General features: G+C 50.6%; 10 protein-coding genes across 10 annotated transcripts; 4 read left to right on the forward strand and 6 right to left on the reverse strand.

The window, feature by feature from the left end:
• Nucleotides 1-113: 113 nt before the first annotated feature.
• Nucleotides 114-1,274, forward strand: N7446_002208 (tRNA(Thr) (cytosine(32)-N(3))-methyltransferase; the record flags this gene model as incomplete). The annotated part of the gene is made up of 1 exon (XM_058510957.1): nt 114-1,274. The coding sequence occupies one exon, from the start codon at nt 114-116 to the stop codon at nt 1,272-1,274; it is 1,161 nt and encodes a 386-aa protein (XP_058376493.1).
• Nucleotides 1,275-2,141: 867 nt separating this feature from the next.
• On the reverse strand, nt 2,142-3,712 carry N7446_002209 (hemolysin III family protein; the record flags this gene model as incomplete). The annotated part of the gene is made up of 2 exons (XM_058510958.1): nt 2,142-3,467; nt 3,530-3,712. The coding sequence occupies 2 exons, from the start codon at nt 3,710-3,712 to the stop codon at nt 2,142-2,144; spliced, it is 1,509 nt and encodes a 502-aa protein (XP_058376494.1).
• Nucleotides 3,713-4,070: 358 nt separating this feature from the next.
• N7446_002210 (uncharacterized protein) lies at nt 4,071-4,847 on the forward strand (the record flags this gene model as incomplete). The annotated part of the gene is made up of 3 exons (XM_058510959.1): nt 4,071-4,426; nt 4,503-4,746; nt 4,806-4,847. The coding sequence occupies 3 exons, from the start codon at nt 4,071-4,073 to the stop codon at nt 4,845-4,847; spliced, it is 642 nt and encodes a 213-aa protein (XP_058376495.1).
• Nucleotides 4,848-5,251: 404 nt separating this feature from the next.
• Nucleotides 5,252-7,026, forward strand: PIG-S (GPI-anchored transamidase GPI17; the record flags this gene model as incomplete). Its single annotated transcript, XM_058510960.1, has 3 exons — nt 5,252-5,491; nt 5,552-6,219; nt 6,270-7,026. 3 exons carry the CDS (start codon nt 5,252-5,254, stop codon nt 7,024-7,026), a joined length of 1,665 nt encoding a protein of 554 aa, XP_058376496.1.
• A 340-nt stretch (nt 7,027-7,366) lies between these two features.
• On the reverse strand, nt 7,367-8,593 carry N7446_002212 (uncharacterized protein; the record flags this gene model as incomplete). Its single annotated transcript, XM_058510961.1, has 1 exon — nt 7,367-8,593. The coding sequence occupies one exon, from the start codon at nt 8,591-8,593 to the stop codon at nt 7,367-7,369; it is 1,227 nt and encodes a 408-aa protein (XP_058376497.1).
• A 615-nt stretch (nt 8,594-9,208) lies between these two features.
• sod4 (mitochondrial 37S ribosomal protein mS42) lies at nt 9,209-10,479 on the forward strand (the record flags this gene model as incomplete). The annotated part of the gene is made up of 3 exons (XM_058510962.1): nt 9,209-9,503; nt 9,619-9,743; nt 9,804-10,479. The coding sequence occupies 3 exons, from the start codon at nt 9,209-9,211 to the stop codon at nt 10,332-10,334; spliced, it is 951 nt and encodes a 316-aa protein (XP_058376498.1). The 3' UTR covers nt 10,335-10,479.
• Nucleotides 10,480-10,596: 117 nt separating this feature from the next.
• N7446_002214 (ubiquinone-binding COQ10-like protein) lies at nt 10,597-11,257 on the reverse strand (the record flags this gene model as incomplete). Its single annotated transcript, XM_058510963.1, has 2 exons — nt 10,597-11,051; nt 11,101-11,257. 2 exons carry the CDS (start codon nt 11,255-11,257, stop codon nt 10,597-10,599), a joined length of 612 nt encoding a protein of 203 aa, XP_058376499.1.
• A 465-nt stretch (nt 11,258-11,722) lies between these two features.
• On the reverse strand, nt 11,723-14,240 carry N7446_002215 (putative C6 transcription factor; the record flags this gene model as incomplete). The annotated part of the gene is made up of 6 exons (XM_058510964.1): nt 11,723-11,872; nt 11,925-12,097; nt 12,149-13,420; nt 13,474-13,684; nt 13,736-14,102; nt 14,152-14,240. The coding sequence occupies 6 exons, from the start codon at nt 14,238-14,240 to the stop codon at nt 11,723-11,725; spliced, it is 2,262 nt and encodes a 753-aa protein (XP_058376500.1).
• Nucleotides 14,241-14,576: 336 nt separating this feature from the next.
• Nucleotides 14,577-15,719, reverse strand: N7446_002216 (hydroxyacyl-thioester dehydratase HTD2; the record flags this gene model as incomplete). The annotated part of the gene is made up of 2 exons (XM_058510965.1): nt 14,577-15,057; nt 15,109-15,719. 2 exons carry the CDS (start codon nt 15,717-15,719, stop codon nt 14,577-14,579), a joined length of 1,092 nt encoding a protein of 363 aa, XP_058376501.1.
• A 2,315-nt stretch (nt 15,720-18,034) lies between these two features.
• N7446_002217 (serine/threonine-protein kinase gad8) lies at nt 18,035-19,538 on the reverse strand (the record flags this gene model as incomplete). The annotated part of the gene is made up of 3 exons (XM_058510966.1): nt 18,035-18,854; nt 18,928-19,468; nt 19,523-19,538. 3 exons carry the CDS (start codon nt 19,536-19,538, stop codon nt 18,035-18,037), a joined length of 1,377 nt encoding a protein of 458 aa, XP_058376502.1.
• Nucleotides 19,539-20,012: the final 474 nt, after the last annotated feature.

The raw sequence follows: 20,012 nt of genomic DNA on the forward strand, positions 1-20,012 counted from the left end.
TGATCTCAGGCACCCCGCCAATCGCATTGTCGCCTGTGATTTTTTTTGTCCTCCCCGCAATGATCCCCAGTGAGATTCTTCCCACTCCAGTCCTCACATAAATACCAAACAACATGTCCACCGAAACCAATGTACGGGAAGTACGCGAGGTACTCCAGAGCGTCGAGCCTCCCCAGGTGCCCTCCAGTCGCTCCCACGATCCCAGCAACAACATGAAGCGAAGCGACCCGTTCCAATTCGGATCGCGATTCCTCGAAAAGGGCGACGACGTCTTCGAGTTCAATGCCTGGGACCACGTCGAACCAGATGACGAATTCAAGGCCTTTGCCCAAACACAATATGCGAAACAGCGCGAAACACGAGTATCGGACTTTGATCGCAACCGATTCAACAATGATCCAGCTAAGTGGTGGAACCTTTTCTATAAGAACAACACAGACAACTTCTTCAAGGACCGCAAATGGTTGCGTCAGGAGTTCCCTGTTCTCGCGGAAGTCACACAGAAGGAGGCTGGTCCCCAGGTCGTTCTGGAGGTTGGCGCGGGTGCTGGAAACACCGCGTTCCCTCTGATCGCCAACAATGAGAATGAGCATCTCAAGGTTCATGCTTGCGATTTCTCAAAATATGCCGTGAAGGTCATGCGCGAGAGCGAGCACTACAATGAGAAATATATGGCGGCCGATGTTTGGGATGTGGCTTCTATGCCCACTGAAGAGGACAACGGTCTCCCGCCTGGTTTGACCGAAGGTTCGGTTGACGTTGTCATTCTCATTTTCATCTTCTCTGCTCTGGCTCCTACCCAATGGGACCAGGCTATCCGCAACATCTACCGTGTTCTGAAGCCCGGTGGCCGCGTGCTGTTCCGCGACTACGGCCGCGGTGACCTCGCCCAAGTGCGCTTCAAAAAGGGCCGTTATATGGAAGAGAACTTCTATGTTCGTGGCGACGGTACCCGCGTCTACTTCTTCGATGAGGACCAGCTCGTTGATATGTGGGGTACCTGGTCTGCAGAGAGGGGCTTGCAGATTCCCATCTCTGCAGAGGCTCCCGCAGACGGTGCTGAGGGTGAGACGCCAGAGCCTGTTGAGGAGAAATCTGCAGAGGCTAAGGAGGCTGCCAAGAAGGAAGGGGCTTTCGAGGTTAAGCTTATGGGAGCTGATCGGCGATTGATTGTCAACCGTCAAAGCAAATTGAAGATGTACCGCTGCTGGATGCAGGGTCACTTCGTCAAGCGCGATGGGTCTGCGGTTGAGGCTACTGAGGTTGCGCCATAAGCCACTTAGTCAATCAGTCAATCGATGCTTGTTTCGGATGGGGAGCATCACCTCGGCAGAGATCAACGCAATTCTTCAAAAATTCCGCGTCACGGCCAGCCTCTGTGGCCGTCTCTACTACCCTTCGACCTTCATTCCACAGAGTTCGCCATTTTGAACATAATGCAAAGCCGCCAGTTTGCAATTCTAACTCGAGGAATTGTCAATCTGAATGTCGACATTACATATTGGGTTGGTTTCTGGCACCGAGACCTTCGAAAAATGCGCTAGAAGCTGATGGAAACGTCCACGGTAACAACTAGAGGAGATTCCTTCATGGAGTTATGAATGTACGACAATAGACGATGCATAGAATCTTGCATATACAATAAAAGAACATTGTTTGGCACAGAAGAAAAAAGATTATATAGTAGGCAATATGTAAAGAGCAAATGGCATATGTATGTTCTGATATCGTAATACGATATCTGACAACTGATATGTAATCCCAGAGGATGCCCATGGACAGCAAATGGGAAGTAACTTCGACAAATGAAAAAAGGTTATGCACACCTGCATCTAGACAGATCTAATGGCGCCATCGAGGGAAAAGGAGAAACAAAGGTCTAGCTTGGAAACCGATGCTCTAAGAATCGAAGGTAAAGCAATAGACAGCGAAACAAACTCCAACCATGCAGGCAAAACGGGCATCAACAGAATCAAGGCACCCGTAGAAACAGATCTATGAAGTTTTGAGAAGGGGCCACGGCAGGTCTATGTGTCTCAGCAAGGACACTTGAAACAAGGTCATGTACTCCATGAGAATAAATCATGAGCAAGAAAAAGAGAAACGAAAATGGAATCGTGGAGGTATGTTCAGAGATATGTTCACATCGTCAGATTCGGACATTCGCCCTGGGCGCGTTGGAATGCTCCGGCGAACAAGTCCTGCATGGCGTGGTAGTGGAAGAGGATACCACCAAGAACAGCAAGATGCCAGATGTTGTGGCTGCCGCCAACATAGTCGAAGAAACCTGGCTTCCAGCGCTCGGGAACCTTGGAGGCGTAGACTAGGGCACCGACGAAATAGACTGTGATGCTCTTGACGACTGGTGAATAGAAGTACAAGCACCATGAGAAACCGCGGGTGTAGGATAGCTGGGCGATGGGCGAGAACCCGGTGAGCGCGAGCGTCACGTAAAAGGCTACGCGAGCCCAGGCCATGTCGTGGCGGTTGAAGGTTGGGTGCCATGGCAGAATGATGCCACCAATACCCAGAGACATGGTGAGTAGGATGTATATCCATCGAGAAAAGGGTTCACAGTAGAAAGCGGTGTACTCGGTGGTGACAATCGAGGCGGCGACCAGCATCGAGATTCCGGTGTAGTCGACACAAGCAAAGCGTTCCATCAAGGATTGAGATGCGATACTGTTCATGGTGTGCCAAATGGTACTGCAGACCAGACACTTGCATGCAGCAAAGAAGAAGACAGCAGCAATTGCGATGTCGGATTTCGTGCTGAGGTGGAAGTTGGTATGGAGCGGATAGAAGTAAAACGCAATGGCGAGGACAACAACAAGACCAATCACATGGGACCAGATGTTAAACATTTCGTTCGAGTAAGCGAAGACGGACGACACGCATTCCAACTTGGAAGTAGTGAAGCGATAACCCTTGATGATGTGGGGGTTGACTCTCCATGGATCGGGCAGCTCATGGTAGTTGATCAACCGTTTCTCTTGGGCTAGCCGAATGGCCTCCTCGACGTTCTCGCGGAGGGTATCACGAGCACGGCGAGCACGTTCCATGCCCTCGTCGACAATCTCTCGAGCGTGGACCAAGCTCGAATCCACGGCTTTCCACCCATCGTCCAGGGTGCCGTAGATGCCACGATCACGGACCGCGTGGGCTCTGTTTTCGAGTTCGATAAGGAACGACTCCATCAGGCGGACTCCCGCCTGGGCCTTTTGCTCCAGTGTTTCCTTGGTCACCAGGGCTTCGTTGTATCGGTCCTCGAGAGTCTCCACCAAGATTTTAGCCCGCTTCTTGCCACTTCCCATCAGCTCGCCCGATGCGACCGAACATTGGTCTCTGACAGCCTCCAGTGTTGCATAGCCCCGTTTAAGACTAGCGTCGATTCCAATCATGTGGGATTTCCGATATTGCTCGATCCATTGCATTCGACGTTCCAGTTCGGCCAGGAACAATTCAACCTAGAACATGGTTAGACACATTATACTATGTGTATAGTTCGGAGTATAAACCGGGCACATACCCGGATAAAGACTGCATCTGCATCTTGATAGTCGCACGACAGTCTTCTAGAAACTTGGAATGAATGTCTGCGCCGCCGATCACGGAGAAGACCAGTCTCCTCGCTGGGGGTCGCAGTAGCAGAGGCAAATGCCTCTGTGTCAGGATAAGACTCCACCGTCATTGAAGAAGCGCCGCAAGCCATGAGTGTTCAGTTCACCTCTCGAAGGCCATGTAATGTAAGCGTTGGGGAAGGGTAGTATCGGGAGGGTAAGGAAGGCCGAGGGATCTAGAGAAAACCAAAGGAGTGCAAGGACTATTGGCATCAAGATAAGGAAGGGCTTGAATACATCGAGAACAACAAATCAGGGGGGGGATCGGAAAAAGAGCGAGGAACATGAAGGAGAGAGGATGTCCCAACCAGTGGCAGCCAAGGATGCACATGGTACCGCCTTACGCCTGATTGATCCCGCCTCACTCCATCTCCACATGTTTTTCGGATCCTTGGCCTCTCTTCTCTCGCCACCGGGGTAAATTTTTGAAGGTCTAAGAATTTTCTCGCCATGGCTATCAGTGAGATCGTCACCGATGAGTCGCTTCTGCCGGTGCTCCAGACCAGCGCTGAGACGCTGGTGCAGTGCCAACAGTTGCTCTCCATACTGAACCCCGACACCCTGCCCAACGACTCCGCCAAACTCCAAGAGCTATCCTTGGCCGCCTCCAAGCAGCAAAAGATCCTATTCGCCTTGCTAGCCCGACTCCGCGGGCAGAACCGGGGCGCTATCTTTCGTGTTCGCGACACCAAGCAAGCCACCGCAGAGGCTCGACAGGAGATCGACCGACTGCATCTCCAACTGCAGAACCTTTACTACGAGCAGAAGCACCTCACTGGCGAAATAGCTGCCTGTGAAGCATATGAGTACGTGGATCGGACCTGCTACTGGTCTTTTGACTTTCTTTTTTTTGCGGAGAACTAACATATTCCTGTGCGATAGTCATAAATACCTGTCCCTTCCTTTGATCCCCGTCGAGGAGTTCCTTGAGCTTCACCCCGAACATCGTGAGACCAACGAACATGATTTGATGATCGCCCGCATCAACCATGAGCATGCTGAGCGAGAGAAACTCGAGCAAGCGCGGCAAGAGCTGTTGAAGCGCAAGCAGGCTTTGATTGCGGAGAACAAGAAGAGGAAGGATGATCTTGCGAACCTCGACCAGGACCTTGAGAAGTTTGTCGATGTATGTGCCTCAACTCTTCTATGTTTGGTGTAGTGATCTGATTAACTTTCGACTTTTAGGCTGCCAAACCGATCCAGAAGATTTTCGAGAAGGAATACTAGACATTGCATAGTTGAGCGGATCGAAGGCCCGTTGGTCTTTGATCGCTACATTGGATCGGCGTTACTGGTCAAGATACCCTTTTAACTGCGATTTTGAAATACTAAAGTCGATTTAGTCTCATTTGAGACTCATACATACTCGTGTCTGTGGTTTCTATTGAGACCGTAGATCTACCTTAGAAGCACTCTATCTCCGTAAATCGCGGAGTAATGTTATAGGACAATTAAACGTATGACAATTCCAGCTAGAATTGAACTGAACCTGTTGAGATATTACTGGGGAGCTTGGAAGTATACGCGCTCAATGCGGCCACCTTGGTTACTCCCTGGCTTCTCCGCCCGGCAACTTCCCCAAACACGAATATCCACTTCCTCCTTAGCTCTTCAGAGAGCATGCTTCGACTATGACGACCGAACAAGGAGACCAAGTGTCTCCTCAGGTTTCGACCTCACATGCCAACGAATCCACCGTCAAGCGCCCTCCGCCCCCAGAGACCCCGGTTGCCGTCCAAACGCGATTCCGAGTGATAGCTGCATTCTGGGCTGTGATTATATTCCTGGGATTCCCAATATGGTGGAAGACAACGTCTATTTACAGGGCGCATCTTCCTATTGAGGAAATGGTGGATTGGGCTGATGGAAAGGTACAGCCCGTGCAATCGCTTTTGGTCTCGGAGTTTGGATGCTAACAATCGCCCTTGTAGGCATGTCGACCAGTCTTCCCTCTTGAGATTCACCTTGCGACACCTTCCATGCAATCTATTGAGGCGCAATATCTCCTCCGCACCACACAGCATACCCTCGATGATCTGAACGAGTTCGCCGCTCACCACCTCCGCCTCAAGTTGGCCAACGACAGCGCAACTGTGTCACATAATGCCGAGAATGGTATGGAAAGCGCTATCAATGCCGAATCACAGGCACCAGACACTACATTGACAGTTCGCCTGCTGGCCCAGGAGGGCCTGGCAGCTCCTCGGTCAGAGCTTCATGCAGCCACGACGCAGCTTGATGTATTCTATCCTCCGAGCCAGGTCCCTGTTCCCTCCTCATCAAACTCGCCCCTCTCTGCATTCATCGCGGAAGAGCTGCAGCGATTGTATGGTGAGGAGAAGGCTACGATAGCACACATCCTGTCCGGACACACTGGCGGTCTTGACTCAACATCACCACAACTCGCAGAGAGTATCAGTCGGAGACTGCGCAGATCGATGAAATACGCCGAGACATACCACCTCTCATTCTCGCTCTTTACTCCGGGGTCCGAACCGTCGTCATGGGACATTGAGGCTGCTGTAAAGGAATACCTTTCCCCGCTCCTGCAGGCATTTGAACCCATCAGCAACTTCACTGTCGACACGCAGGTCCAGCTGTATGCGAACTTCGCACCTACTGCGCCCCGACCCGAGTACGATGAAGCAGAGTCAGCATGGACACTCAAAAGGAGGACCTCAGCGCCTTCGTCAACGCTGCCGAATGGCCTCTAAACCCAAGCATCGGCAACGGGCCCACAATCAACTTCATCCTCTATGTCCCAGATCCATCTCAATCCCCCTTGATTGTCAAGGAGAACCGAGCTTCAAGTTGGATTGTTCCCCAATGGGGTGGAGTCTACCTTCTCAACCCGACCCTTTCCAATGCCGAGCAGGGTGGCCAGACAAATCCCGCCCATCTCTCCCAGGATTCTCTAGGCCCTGCCTTTATGACATTCTCTCACCAACTTCTCACCCTCCTTGGTACCCCTAGCACCCCAGCCTCCCTTCCCCTCCGACTTCAAACATCCATCCGCATCCGCGCAGCTACCCTCCTTCTCTCCGCTTCATCCACAATGGGCTCCCTGGCCCGTCTCACCGAATCTCTACCCTCCATCCCTATCCCGGCTAGCGTCGCCTCCTCGGTCTCTACCACTCTTTCCCATCTAGGTGCTACGTGTTCCCATTTGCGAGAGGGCCGCTTCGGTGCCGCGCTTGCCAGTGCCCGGGTTGCCGAGACAGAAGCTGAGCGTAGCTTCTTCGAGAAAAGTATGGTTGGTCAGGTCTACTTCCCAGATGAACACAAGGTTGCTGTCTATCTGCCTCTTTTGGGTCCAGTTGGTGTGCCCCTTGTTGTTAGCTTGCTCAAGGAGCTCAAGAGGATTGCAGCTGGACGCAAAGCGAGGAGAGCGGCGGCCGCGGCGTAGTTTCCATCATTCTTTCTTTTTATGTATTCTAAGAGTTTCTATATACACCCATTCAAGTTCCTTTCTCTAAATCATTGTCAATGACTGCTTATCAAATTTCCACTTCGGTTACTATATCTCCTAAGCAGTTGCTTAGGAGATTGGATTCAAGTTAAAAGCTGCATTGGTTCAATTAAGTAAAAAAGCAAATAGGTATCTAAACAAATGACACCCAACCGTTCAAAACAAGGGAAAGAATACAAGCATAGATATCATGGTACACTATCCATGCAAGAACAAAAATTTCTCTCTGCGATCAACGGAATCCACATGGTCAACCAAATCTCGGGACCTTAGCCATTCAAACATGTGGAGGACGAGGATCTCTGAAAGGATTCTCTTTCGAATCCTCACGAATGCGATATGAAGGTTCTCCTTGGGGACCACTAAAGCCATGCCCTTGAATCAAATCCGTAAAAGTGGTATCAGGCCTCGCAATCGTAGCCGGATACGGTTCAGGCCCTAGGAACTTCCTGGGCTGTGCGAAAGTTCCGGGTGGAGAGTACACCTTGATACTCTCCGTGCTGGGCTCACGCTGCCTTGGAGGAGTGACGGGATGTACAGGAATAGGCGGTACATTCTTGTCTAGTCGCGGACTTTTATGGAAAAGGCTTCTCACTCTGCTGCCGGTGCGATGCATCCTAGACCGGGTAGAGCGTCCTCCAACTGAAGAGCGTTTCATATCGGGTGGAGTCCGGAGGAGGAAGTCTGTGCGGTAAGAGGCGTCTTCTGAGACTATTGGTCTTGAAATGCTCATTACAGCCCCTGTAGAAGTGCGCTGGGACCAGTGCGATGGGAATTTGGATTCCCTGATTTTGGTTTCGGCGTTGCGAGCGCGGCGTCGGAGGCAAAGGGATATTAAGAGAGCGGCGGCGGCGCCGAAGATTGCGCCGGGGAAGAAGCCTGCTATTATGGCTTTGCTTGGGAAGGAGGGACACGATTCTGATAGGACTGCTGATGTGGCGTTTGTGGAGGCTGCAGCTGATGGAGATGATATTGGGGTGAAGGTTGCTCCGAGGGTTGCTGAACCGGTGAATGACGTTGATGTTGAGGACGCAGTTGTGGTTGTGGATTCGGATACAGAGGCTGTTGCGGTTGTGGCGGCAGCTTTGTTCATGACACAGGTGTTTCCGTCACAGGTGAAGCCGAATGGGCAACACTTCTCGCCGCATTTGGGCAGACTGTCGCCTAGACGAGTTGTCTTGATGGGGTTTGAGGGGTAGAGAGTGGCATTCTGCTCCTGGATATCACAGACAATAGGCGTGATATACTGACAGTCGCTGCCCTCGGGGCAACATATGGCGGAGGTGGCATCGTCCAAACTGATGCAGGTTGAGTCTGATGGACAACAGAAGTTATCTGGGAGTTTCGTGCTGCCGCAGTGCTCGTATGAGGTGGGACACGAATCCGAGCTTCTCGAGATAAGTCTTAATGAGTCGAATGCATAACCTTGTCCGATGCTAGCCCAAAGAACCAAGAGTAGCAGAATGGATGGCAATCTGCTGCTGCTAGTTGCTGACCACGCCATGCTGCAGAGCAGACGTGTTCCAGGTGGATGATATGTATCTGTGCCAACCAGCCTGTAGAAACTTTCCAGAGGATATGTGGAAGTTAGAGGAATAGAATTGTAACAGTATCTTCAGATTGAATGTAGGCCAGGAAAGCAGAAGATCAACACTGGAGAAAGATTCCAATGAGGAGGGAGCAAAAAGCCAACACACAAGGGCATTGAATTCAGACTAAAGTAAAAAACAAAGAAAGAACTAAAGCATGTCATTCTTCAGCCCAACGTACTGTCTTGCAAACAAAGATTGCCAGTTGCACGCGCCATCCTAAAATAGTGACTGAGGTGTTTCAGGGTCGGCCCCATGATGAAATAGGGAGCTAGATGGGCGCTAATTCAGAGATATGTTACAGGACCATAATGGAACCGGGAAGTAGAGGAAGAGGATTGGATGAAAGACTGAAAAGCTGCAGAGAAGAAGGCGCTTAGAGGTGAAGTAGTTCGGAGGGATGTGATTGGCTAGTGGGAGGATGTCTTACATAACGCGGGCTAGTCCCGATTGGGCATCACGTCGGGAGGGAAATTCTTCGACGGCGAAGCTCTGCACGATAGACCCGACCATTCACAGTGTCCCTCGTCATGTTCAGCCGACTTGCCAGGCCGCAGAGCGCTTTGCGCGCGGCTTCATCTTCTATCCCCGTGAGCTTCAGTCCACCCAGTGCCCTGGTCGCAATTATTGACCGCGTCTCGTCTAGCCTACCTCCGCCTTCTCGCGCTTCCAGATCCGTGGCCTTCATCGCCTCCCCTCAATTGCAGCATGATGCCACTTACAAGGAGAACGGTATCCCGGAGTTCCTATCTCCCGAGGCTTTCGACTTCTCCTGGACCCAATACCAGTCCCTGCTCGTTGACAAACTCAACCTGTTGACACAAGGTGAGCTCAACACTCCGGTTCTGCGGAACGACACATCGGTCCAATTCGTTTTATATCGAATCAATGCATGATGTTGTATAAGTGGAAATATATGTCTGATCTCTGGACCTCACAGATACCGTCGATGCCGATGCCAAACCCGGAGAATTGCTGGTCAAGTACTCCCGGCGTCCGGAGATGGCCTCAGTGTTCAACTATGCCTCAATGGCCCACAACAACCACTTCTTCTTCAACTGTTTGGTAAGCAATGACTTCAATGCTATACAATATTACACCACCCTAACCTTTCCCTCAATCCAGTCCCCCACAGCCACCACCATCCCCGAAAAGTTCTCTAAGGACATCGTCGACACCTGCTCCTCCGTGGAGTCCCTGAAGTTGGACTTCCTGGCCACAGCAAGCTCAATGTTCGGCCCCGGCTTCGTCTGGCTCGCCAAGAACCTCGAGCGCGAGGGCATGATGCACATCTTCTGCACCTACAACGCCGGCTCCCCCTACCCAGCCGCCCACTCCCGCCGCCAACCCGTCGACATGTCTACCCACACCCCCGAGACCCAGCTCGGCAACCAGTTCGCCGGATCAATGGGCGCCCACGCCCAGAACCAAAAGAGCCTCGCCCCCGGCGCCCTCGACGTGCAGCCCATTCTGTGTGTCAACACCTGGGAGCACGCTTGGATGATGGACTACGGTATCGCCGGCAAGGACGAGTACCTCGAGCGGTGGTGGGATCGGATTAACTGGGATGTGGTCTTCGACAACTACAATGCCGTCAGCTCGCTGAAGGGCTCGCGGAGCGCCGCCAACCGCGATCGGAGTATGGGCATGCTCTAAGCTGAAAATCATTTCTGTCTCTGGATAATTTGTATTATATACTATCATGTTCTTATTTTTTGCACTGTTTTCCCTTCATTCTACAGGCCTTCGTTTGAGCTTGTACAGCGATCCATCCAATAGAATCAATTGGCGATATGCTCTATTTCCGTTTGCTGTCTAGAGTCTAGATCTATTATAGTACATACAAGATGCGTATATATACCAATCCCCAAACTCCCTCTAATATACAGTACATCCCATCCATCCATCTATACATATCTCATAATCCCTTCCCCTCAACCTCACGGATCCGCTTCTCAAAAGCCTCAATCATAACACCGGCCATCTGCCCCTCAACAGCACCCATGAGGGTAGCATGCATCTGGCTCCGGAACTCAAACCGCACCTCAAGATTAACCTTGGTCAACGGCCGACCCTTCGCCTCAACAGGCGTAATAGGCACAAGCTCCCATCGCGTAGAAAGATACTCAAAGATACCCTCCGTAGCACCGGGGAAGAACCCGCTCAACCCGGACGAAGACGAAGCACCCTTTCCAGCCTGGGGGTCAGCCCCCTCTGTCCCATACTTCGACCCACTCTTCGCTTCGACGGTCAGTTTCTCGCGGTCACAGATCACGCGCGATGTGAAGGTCTCGCTGAGGGGGCCGTAGCCGACGGTTAGGAAGGCTTGTGTTGGGTCGTTGGTCGCCGGGTCCCGAGCTGTGACCGTTGAGGCTGTGAGGAAGGGGAGGAATTGGCTGTAGGACTCCACGGAGGAGATTACTTTGAAGAGGAGGGTTGGGTTGTAGGGGAGGTTGCGGGTTGCGGTTAGGACGCGGTGGGGGAGTTGTTGTTGTTGTTACTGTCGCCGTTTGAGGGGAGGAAGGATGATAGTGAGGGGAGACCGAAGGACCTGTTGGTTGTTGTTGGTTTGGTGGCATTTTTTGAGGGGAAAGGTCGGGTCAGGCTGGGTCGTTGGGTTGTGGTTATTGTTCGAGGGTGCAGCTTTTGGTGGGCTTGCTGTTGTTTGGGCACATTTTGGTGACCAGTGATTGGTGTGATTGGGCGACTTGGGAGTCGCACGCTGCGAAATGGTCGCATTGAGGCGGGGGCTGCGTTGGAAGGGCTATAGACAGGTCGGTTCCTGGCAATGGTTGGTGCAGAGTAGGAAAAAGTTCCTGGTCCGCGGACCGGGATCTGCACCAAAGACTCCGCGCCTCGGCAGGAATTGGTATACGCACTTCGAACTTATGTTAATTGCATTATTCAAATGAATTCCTGGTATTCTTCTACTCGTTAGCCTAGATCAATATTATCACCGTCTAAGTGAATATTATCTAAGGGCTGCTAAGATAGCAATGTATTATGCAAATATGTTCCTTAGCTATACCTACAGCTCACGGCCATTATTGCTGATAAAACGAATTATCATCCATCGGTGTCACGCCAGAAGGGTATGAGGCAAAACCTAATCCAGGGTCTGATGCAGCAGTGGAATACCAGACGTTGTCATTCGTGGCCATTTCGATCCCGGAGATGCGACTGTCGTACAAGCGCTATATGCATAATTAGCTTCCATGTTCGTAGACGCAAAGTCAAAGTTCTTACCCAGTCAAGCTGAGCCGGCAAATTTAGCATATCACCAATAACCCTTAATGAGTTGTGTGCTGGCGTCTCGCCGGCTACATGCATTGACGTCTGCACTTCTGTAACAGCTGGGTATCTTTGAAGATGTTGTTGGTCCAATTCTGGTTGGCTATTTGACTGGGGTGGAGTGAAATCTGAGAAAAGTGTCAGTACTGCTCGGTAAGAAGGGCATAGGTCAACCTTACTATCTATGGTCATCATTTGGTCGGTGTTTGCGTGGGGATGTTGGACCTTGCTGTTCTTGACCCGACTGAGCATAATAGTCAGAGCAGTGACTGCTCTCTGCGTGTCAATAGAGTGATATTGTGACTCCAAGAAAATGCGATGTGTGTTTTCCAAAAGGACCACGAAATCTGCACGTTCCTGGTCGCTGAGGCGCGCGGCATCACCCCGATCTTCATCCTGAGATATTTCAAGGCAGAGAATCATTGCCGAAAGTACAAAGTCGGAGTTCGACAGGGAATTTATAAAGTATCGCTCTGCGTATAACTGGCCGCCTGGCATGGACTCGCTCCAGATTTCTGCATGATATCGCAGAGTCTCGCGGGCTGCGGTGAGACAGACTGAACGCGAATATGCAAATTTCGGGTTCGTCTCGCCCATATACCGGCGATGCAGCACGATTCGCGCCTTTTGGTACAAAAGCTCCAAGGTGTACCGACGCATGATTACTTCTGACGCATCTGCGATACATTGTGTCATTGGTTTCATTTGCAAGAACAAAGGCGACATTTTACGCGAGGCCTGCAAGCGGCGGTCGAGTTCCAGGATGTCATCATAGGATGAGGATTCTCGAGAGAACGCCAAGTCTGTGATCTGACCAAAGACTTTCATTATGGGGAATTTAGCTCTTGTGTATGAAGATGCTGTTCGTTCATCTTCGGGCCTTGAGGGTGGCAAATGAGCTGAATCTTCATCAAAGTCGGCATCCAGCAAGTTTGCAGGTAATTCAGTGTCGTATTGCCATGGCTGGATTGTCCGAGGAACGCCAACCTGGAATGAGATCAGTGTATCGAGTTGAACAAGCATTGCCCAGAGGCGCCGGCGCATTTCTCCCTCCCAGGCTGAGAGCATTCGGTAATGATGAGAGTCGCGATGATAACCCATGCGCATAGCCAGGCGAATGGTCATCCCAAGTATATAGGAGACTCCAATTTGAGCATCTTGGCTCCGATAAAATTCAGACAGTGTGTAAAAGAACAGTGCTTGTGCTTTGTATCGTCCTGGATTGATGTAATTTGCCTGTATAAGGCATTGAGATGATCTTTTGCGGAACGTATTCAATGCCGTTGCGGGAGTCGCCATATCATGGGGCAATGGCTCTGCGCTTCGGTGATACATGGATACCGATAGGGCTAACATCGAGTATAAAAGGGAGATCCAAGTGAACGACGCCTCGCTTGGGTGAAGCCAAAACTTCTCATACTCTTTTTGGAACGTAGGAACATGGATCGCAACTGTTTTCTGTGTTAATACTCATACTTTGCTCCAAAGATGATAGAAGTCCTACCAAGTGCGGGCTCAGTTGTCTTGAGGAAGCGAGAGATAAGGCGATCGGCTACTGATCGTAGAGGAATGTCCACAAGCATCTCCTCTTTGGTGACTGGCCGAGAATTGCCAAACAGTATAACCGGTGACGAGGATTCGTATGGGTCATCTTCAGCACCTTGGTCATCCGAGTCATGTCCATTCTCGTCTAGGTACTCTCTCACTCCATGGATCTGCGCGCAGTCAGTATGATCATTTCACAATGTAGGCCATTGAAAACAAACCTCTTCCAAAATGGCTCGCCAATTTGCGCTGTCAATGTAACTAGTTCCCTCATCCTTTACGACCAATGTGCCAGTATCAACCGGAGTCGATATGGTATCACGGTCAGAGGCGGGGGAGGGCGTCACATAAGCACCCCGATGCTCTAGTGGGGCGTTGAAATCAATACCGACGTCTTCATCAGGCTGCTGCTTTTGCGCAAGCGACATCACTAGGTTCTCTAGATGGTGCAAGCGGTCCTGGACTAGAGTCGGGCTGGATCGTCCATGTTGGGCCTTGCCTCGTGGCCCGCGACCAACGTAGGTGCATGCTGCTGCTTCACCCCGCTTTTTACAATTGGTACATGGGTGGTTGCGGCAACATTTTAATCTGGTCACGATCAGAAGCTGCAGTGGGCATGGAAATACAAGTTACTTACTTTCGGAACCTGCATGCTGTGCACGAAAATTGGACACGAGTCCGCTTTTTGGGGGTAGACGTCTCCGTAGAGGGATACAGGTCGTTCATCCTCGTTCAAGTCTCGATTTCGGATTTGCAGGGCTTTCTTATTTAAACAGTCGCATTTATGTAGAGGCTCAGGTTCTTTGATCCAACTAACGCACCTCTGAAACTAGGTGCACGTGATTGGGCTGGGACCAGCAGGTGACAGTAGATAACATAAGCCGTTCCAGGCCTGGCTTGGACCCTTAAGTTTCGCGACTTCCTTTTCTTAAGTCTTACCACCTGGGAGGCATAATTCGAAGGAAATTGGATTTTGCTGAGAAAGAGACGTCATTTGGATATTCTTTTCTATACAAGCAAGCATCAATAGATCTGCCCCCTCTATATATTTCAACCGTCTGGTTATTGAATTTCAGCCTTCATAGCAATAACTCCTCCGGGTGCAATAATCTGCACCTTTGTCACATCGCCTTCCTCAAGAACAATGCGATACTCATCCCCAGCATACAAAGGACTCGTAGCACGGTAAGAGATGCGCTCAGGTACGACCAGTGTTGGATCCGCGACATTTGAACTGCGAATGTCTCGCCAAAGATCTAAAATCGAAATCAAATTTAACGGGCCGTGCACGACGACATCCTTGTGCCCTTCGACGTCTCGAGCCCAGGGTAAGGAATAGTGAATCTTATGAGGGTTAAAGGTCAGAGCAGAGAAACGGAAGAGTGTCACAGGCGTTTGAACCAATGTTCGCGAGTGAGTGTTGCCCTCCGTAGAGATAGCACTTGAAGTAGGATTCAGAGTCGCAAGATGAGATTCTGTCGAGGGAGCGCTGGGAGACTTTGACTCTGTAGGGAAGGGGAGAGCTTTACGGAACACCCAGTTCCTGCATGAAGTCAGATATCTGATCGAACATTCCTCAGCGATGAGAGCATACCTTCGATCAATAATTGACACGCCGTGCTCATTCGAGAATTCCTTCTCGACCCCAACAACGATCATATCCTCACCAGTCTTCTTAACAACCTTAGACTCAGCATTAAGCACCCGCGTTGTCTCCTGCACTTGCTGTCCTACCCGCAACAAATTGGGTTTCCCATCGGCACCGCGTGGCCAGAGCACCTCGCCGCCTGCCCACATGCGTCGCGTGAAGGGTACGTCGGGATTATACGATGCATCAGTTCCATCGGGGCCTAGTTCACTCTCCATGAATGCAGGCGTGAAATACGCGAGGTGGTAGCCCGGCGGCAGGGGTGTCTCGGACTGCGGGGCGGATGCGCCATTGGATAGCGAAGGAGATCCGGGGAAGAGAGTTGGGCGATTGAGGGTGAGGGTAAGGAGCTGGAGCTGATTGGAATCTATAATTTGTGTCCGGGTCTGGGGTCCTAGGGATTGGAAGCGCGATAGGAATGACGAGGCTACCGCTGACGCATCTGGGGAGTGGAGACGCTGCGAGATGGTGTAGCTGCGGATTACGCCCGGTTGGCTACCTCGCGCTAGCACGCGCGGGCGGAGCTGTGTGATTGATAATGATATGCGCGGGGACATTATGGAACATATGCAAGAACAATTGGAAACATCCGGGAATAATTGAAGAACAAAAGTCGTGTTGGACATCTCCAATTCTTATATGCGGGGAAGCCGATTTGCCGGTCCCGAGTCGGCTTTATAGTCAAGACCCACGCATATAGCTAAGAGTTAAGAGCTTCTTATATGGATAAGATATATGATGGCGTCTACGAAGGCATTGTTGGAGAATTCTCCAGGAAAGCACATTCTTGGGTACTCTCAGACTGGCACATGGCGTGAGTTTTGGACGCTGTGGGCTGAGGTTCGGGATGTCAAGGTTGAGATTAAAGAGGTTCACTTGGACGAGTTCTTCAAGCCTCCACCGGAGATTTTAAGAAGAGAATTCCAAGACTCATTGATGTCGTGGAATTTGGATATACGGGTGGGGACCCCGATGTGTGCTGTACACTACAGGATTTGTCGCCCAGCGCTAAGACGACCAGCCTAATGGAGTATATGGATAGTGAGGACTGGTCAATTCTCGAGTAATGTTTACTACTCCCGGTCCATATAAGAGCTTTTGTGCTAGTAAATGCTTCTCAGGCTCACTATACCAAGTGAATAGAACGAGAAACCTATAGGTAGATTGCAGATTGTCCATCTTACACCGTACATCAGTGCTTCCACCTCCGCGGCGAACTCTGCAGCAGTGTGGCGCGACTTCCGAGCCAGAGACTGGTAGCGCGGCGTGGCCAAGGCTGCGACACCGAATACCCGCAGCAACGGCACGTCGTCTCTAGGAGATCCAGACACCGAGCTTCGCGAGGACTGAGAGGTAATCGTGAAGGTTGGGCCGAATTGTGAACAGATTTGCGGACTATTACACAGGGAACTGGTCGAACGGGCAGATCGTCAAAGGGCGACAAGCGCTCCACAGAAAATTTCTGCAGCCCTGGTTGGAGGAGCTGCTTTCGTCGCAGCTCGAAAAATACCATTAGACGACGTGGTGATGATGGCCAACAATGCCGCGGGACTGAGCTCCTTTGCCGGGACTCTAAGTGGCTTGAGGGCATTCGCGCCTAACAAGGTGTCCAGGAGCTGTCCGGGGGTGTATTGGCGTATCACATCCTCGTAAAGTCCATGAAACTTACCCCGGTGACGGTGGCCGACGTCTCGACCGAACTGCTCAGACAGAACAAGTGGGGCGAAGGTGGCAGGATCTAGTATCTTGGCTGGATGATGCGACCAGGTGTTCGGTCTGAGGGTTCGATCCTGACCGAATTCCCCAGCCCAATCGTCGCCAACCGCGCTATTATCACCAGCGTCGTATGGGGGAAGCAAATCCGCAATGCCTCGCGCTTCTGCCGCCAAGGACGGATGAAGCTAAGCAGAAAATGCCAAAAACCTGGGCATATCTAATCACACTGTTCCAACGTCTTCAAATGTGGCCATTGTGCCGGCGGCCACCCGACCTGGGAGTGCCCGTCGACACCGGACCAGGCGATGCCAGTCAAATGTGCCAATCGTGGCAGAGGGCACCGCTGAAACAGTTGCCCGGTGAAGATTGCGGCGACGAATGAGGCAAAGCAGGCACTGACTGATTGCCCTATGCATCACCACATTTCACTGTACTTTCGAAATACAGTAAGTTCACGTAAAAAGATTAAACAATGATCAAGGTGAAGCTAAATTTGAGTGGCCTTGTATTGAATTTGAAGCTTCTCTTATACCTTCAGTGGAGCGTACTGTATCCGAGGATCACTTCCTCAAGAGGCAAGGGGAACTTTCGGATTCAGCCTTGCAAACAGGTCTCATAAACATAATCGGACTCGTCATACTCGTCAATCACCTTCATGATAGTGTGATCATGATTTATCTGCTCATGTAAACGTATGTTTATATCAGAGATTTTCATACACTAAACCTAGTTGTTGCAGTTTCGCACATTTAAGGTCCCATTGTTCTCGCCTACGCAATAACATGAACATCTTTAATCCACTTCAATATACAAGTTCCCAGCTCTGACAGTGTGAATCCATCGATGTGGCCAAAGCTTCTACCTAGCATTCTCGTCAGAGTTGATGTACAGATTGTTGGAGGAACATACTGCTTCTAGGCCCAATGACTTCGTATGACAAGATGTGGTCTGGTAGAACACAGGATGTGTTCCTCCCGGATATGGTATATGTGTAGGAACCTAGCGGTAGGGTCTCCCTCCCAAGACTAACGGTTTTGTGCCTGCGTGGTGAAGCCATTAAATATGGCCCATAAACGGTCTTGCTCGTCACTTGATATTTGAGACTCGGGCAGATCCGGCTCACCGCAAGGCCTTTCCAGCAAGAATGCCCGTTCATCTACAAGAGGCGGTCGAAATCCAGGAATATAGTCTTGAGCAGCTTGGGCCAGTCAATCTCGTCGAAAAAAGGATGTGATTTGATTTCTTCGGACCCATTTGCGCCGAGACGCTGGAGGGGGTTCCGGGAGAGGAGCTTTGCTAGAAGATCCTCGGCGGCTTGTGGGAGAGGTATGCCGTTAGGAGGGATCAGGAAACTGAGAGGTATGTCGGCATCATTGGCAGCATTACATGGGAGACAACCAGTGAGCATCTGGTGAAGAATAACTCCAAAGGACCACCAGTCGGCTGTTGGAGAAACATCATGACCGTCGCCTTTCGTTGCCAGTAGCTCTGGCGCTAAATAACCATCCACATTTTGCTGGTCGGATTTGTCGATCTCGTTAGGTGCATGTGTTTCAGCATCATGGAATGGAGGCTGCGGCCAAGGAAGACGATTGCTAGATATATTCTGGATGTAAAGATCAAAGTCACCGAGGACAAGATAGCCGGTGAGGTCGACGTAAATATTGTGAGGTTGTAATTTGTCGCATACAATTTTGAGATCGTGGAGACAATCCAAAGCGCAGAGAATTTGAGCTGCATAGAAACGAGCTTCGGCAAGCTCAAGACATTCTATGCTTTCTAAGTACTCCGATAGGTCGTAACGATGAAGAAAGGCGCAAAGGAGATAATGCTTCCCCGGAGGTACTTCAATCCTGAATTTCAGCGGAACGACAAATGGATTGTCTATCTGAGTGGCGGCTGGTCTCAGAGCCATGCTGTCGTGTTTGTCTTTGCGAAGAACAATAGATACGTAGTCCAGGTTCGTATTTTTCTTCCTATGAATATGAGATAACAGATCAGTAAAAGCCATGACAAGTGGTACCCAGTACTTGGAAGGGAGATACGTACCGAAGAATTACCGCATTGGCAAGGGAACTCAAAGATTTTCGAGATACGGATCTAACTTCAAACGGCTCAAGTGACACCATAGAAGTGAGCGGTTCAGCAGAGATGAATTGGGCCATAATAGAAATAGCGCCTACTCCGTTATGGAGGCTAAGCCATTCCCGCGTGATTTCTGAAGTTTCAGTGAGCAAAGCTCGGAACACAGCTTTGCCCAGAAATACGTCGGTGTTCACATCGGCCCCACGAGCAGCAGGCTGATACAGCCAAATCTGGAGCTCAGCTTGCCGGGTGACATCGAAGCAATATGTGTAGCTGCGCATATCATGCACAGAACTCTCTTCTTCACCCGCCCAGACAGGAGGCTCGTAGAGGCCCGGGTAGCGAGCATGAGAGATAATTTGGCTCTTGTCAAAATCGACTATCGCATAGGGGAGGGGACCGCGGAGAGCTCCACTGCCTGGTGGCGTGTAGGAAGCGGTAGGAAAGGGCACATCTCTGGTTTGTATGAGGGTCACCTTGAGAATGCCACTAGGAGGCGATGTCACTAGGGTAAACTTGTCAGGAATTCTGGCATGTCTTTTGGTCAACTTAAGCGTACCCTCTACCGGATCCATCTATGGTTGGGAAATCTTAAACTAGAACGAGGCAGAGGTTCTATGGCACATAAATCTCAATAGAATGAATTGCCTTGCAAATCCGAGACAGGAGAGGAAGACGTTGAAAGGAAAATGGGCACAAGACAGCTGTCAGGACAATGGGAGGGAGGGCCAATATGACCGCTAGACCCAAAATGCACGACATATGGGCAAGAGTCTTGGTCTCTACTATAATTTATTTCTTTGACAACAGTTATCGATTGTGGAGTAAAATGGGGTAGTAAAATACACCCGAAATACTTTGGAGGGCGGGGGTAAATTGTATTAGTGCGAGACTCGGAGCCAGCTGGCCTAAATTGCGCAAACCCAGAACGAGATACAAGAAGCAAAGAAATGCTGTGTCTATGACAGACCAATACGAGAGAGGCTATAAGTTACTTTTTCCACTTTCGTTAACACACTTTGTACCATGAACGTCTACTTTGCAATATG

Source organism: Penicillium canescens (genome assembly GCF_028828765.1).
Source record: "Penicillium canescens strain IBT 15451 chromosome Unknown utg000002l_segment0_segment0, whole genome shotgun sequence".
In the NCBI taxonomy this organism is placed as follows: domain Eukaryota; kingdom Fungi; phylum Ascomycota; class Eurotiomycetes; order Eurotiales; family Aspergillaceae; genus Penicillium; species Penicillium canescens.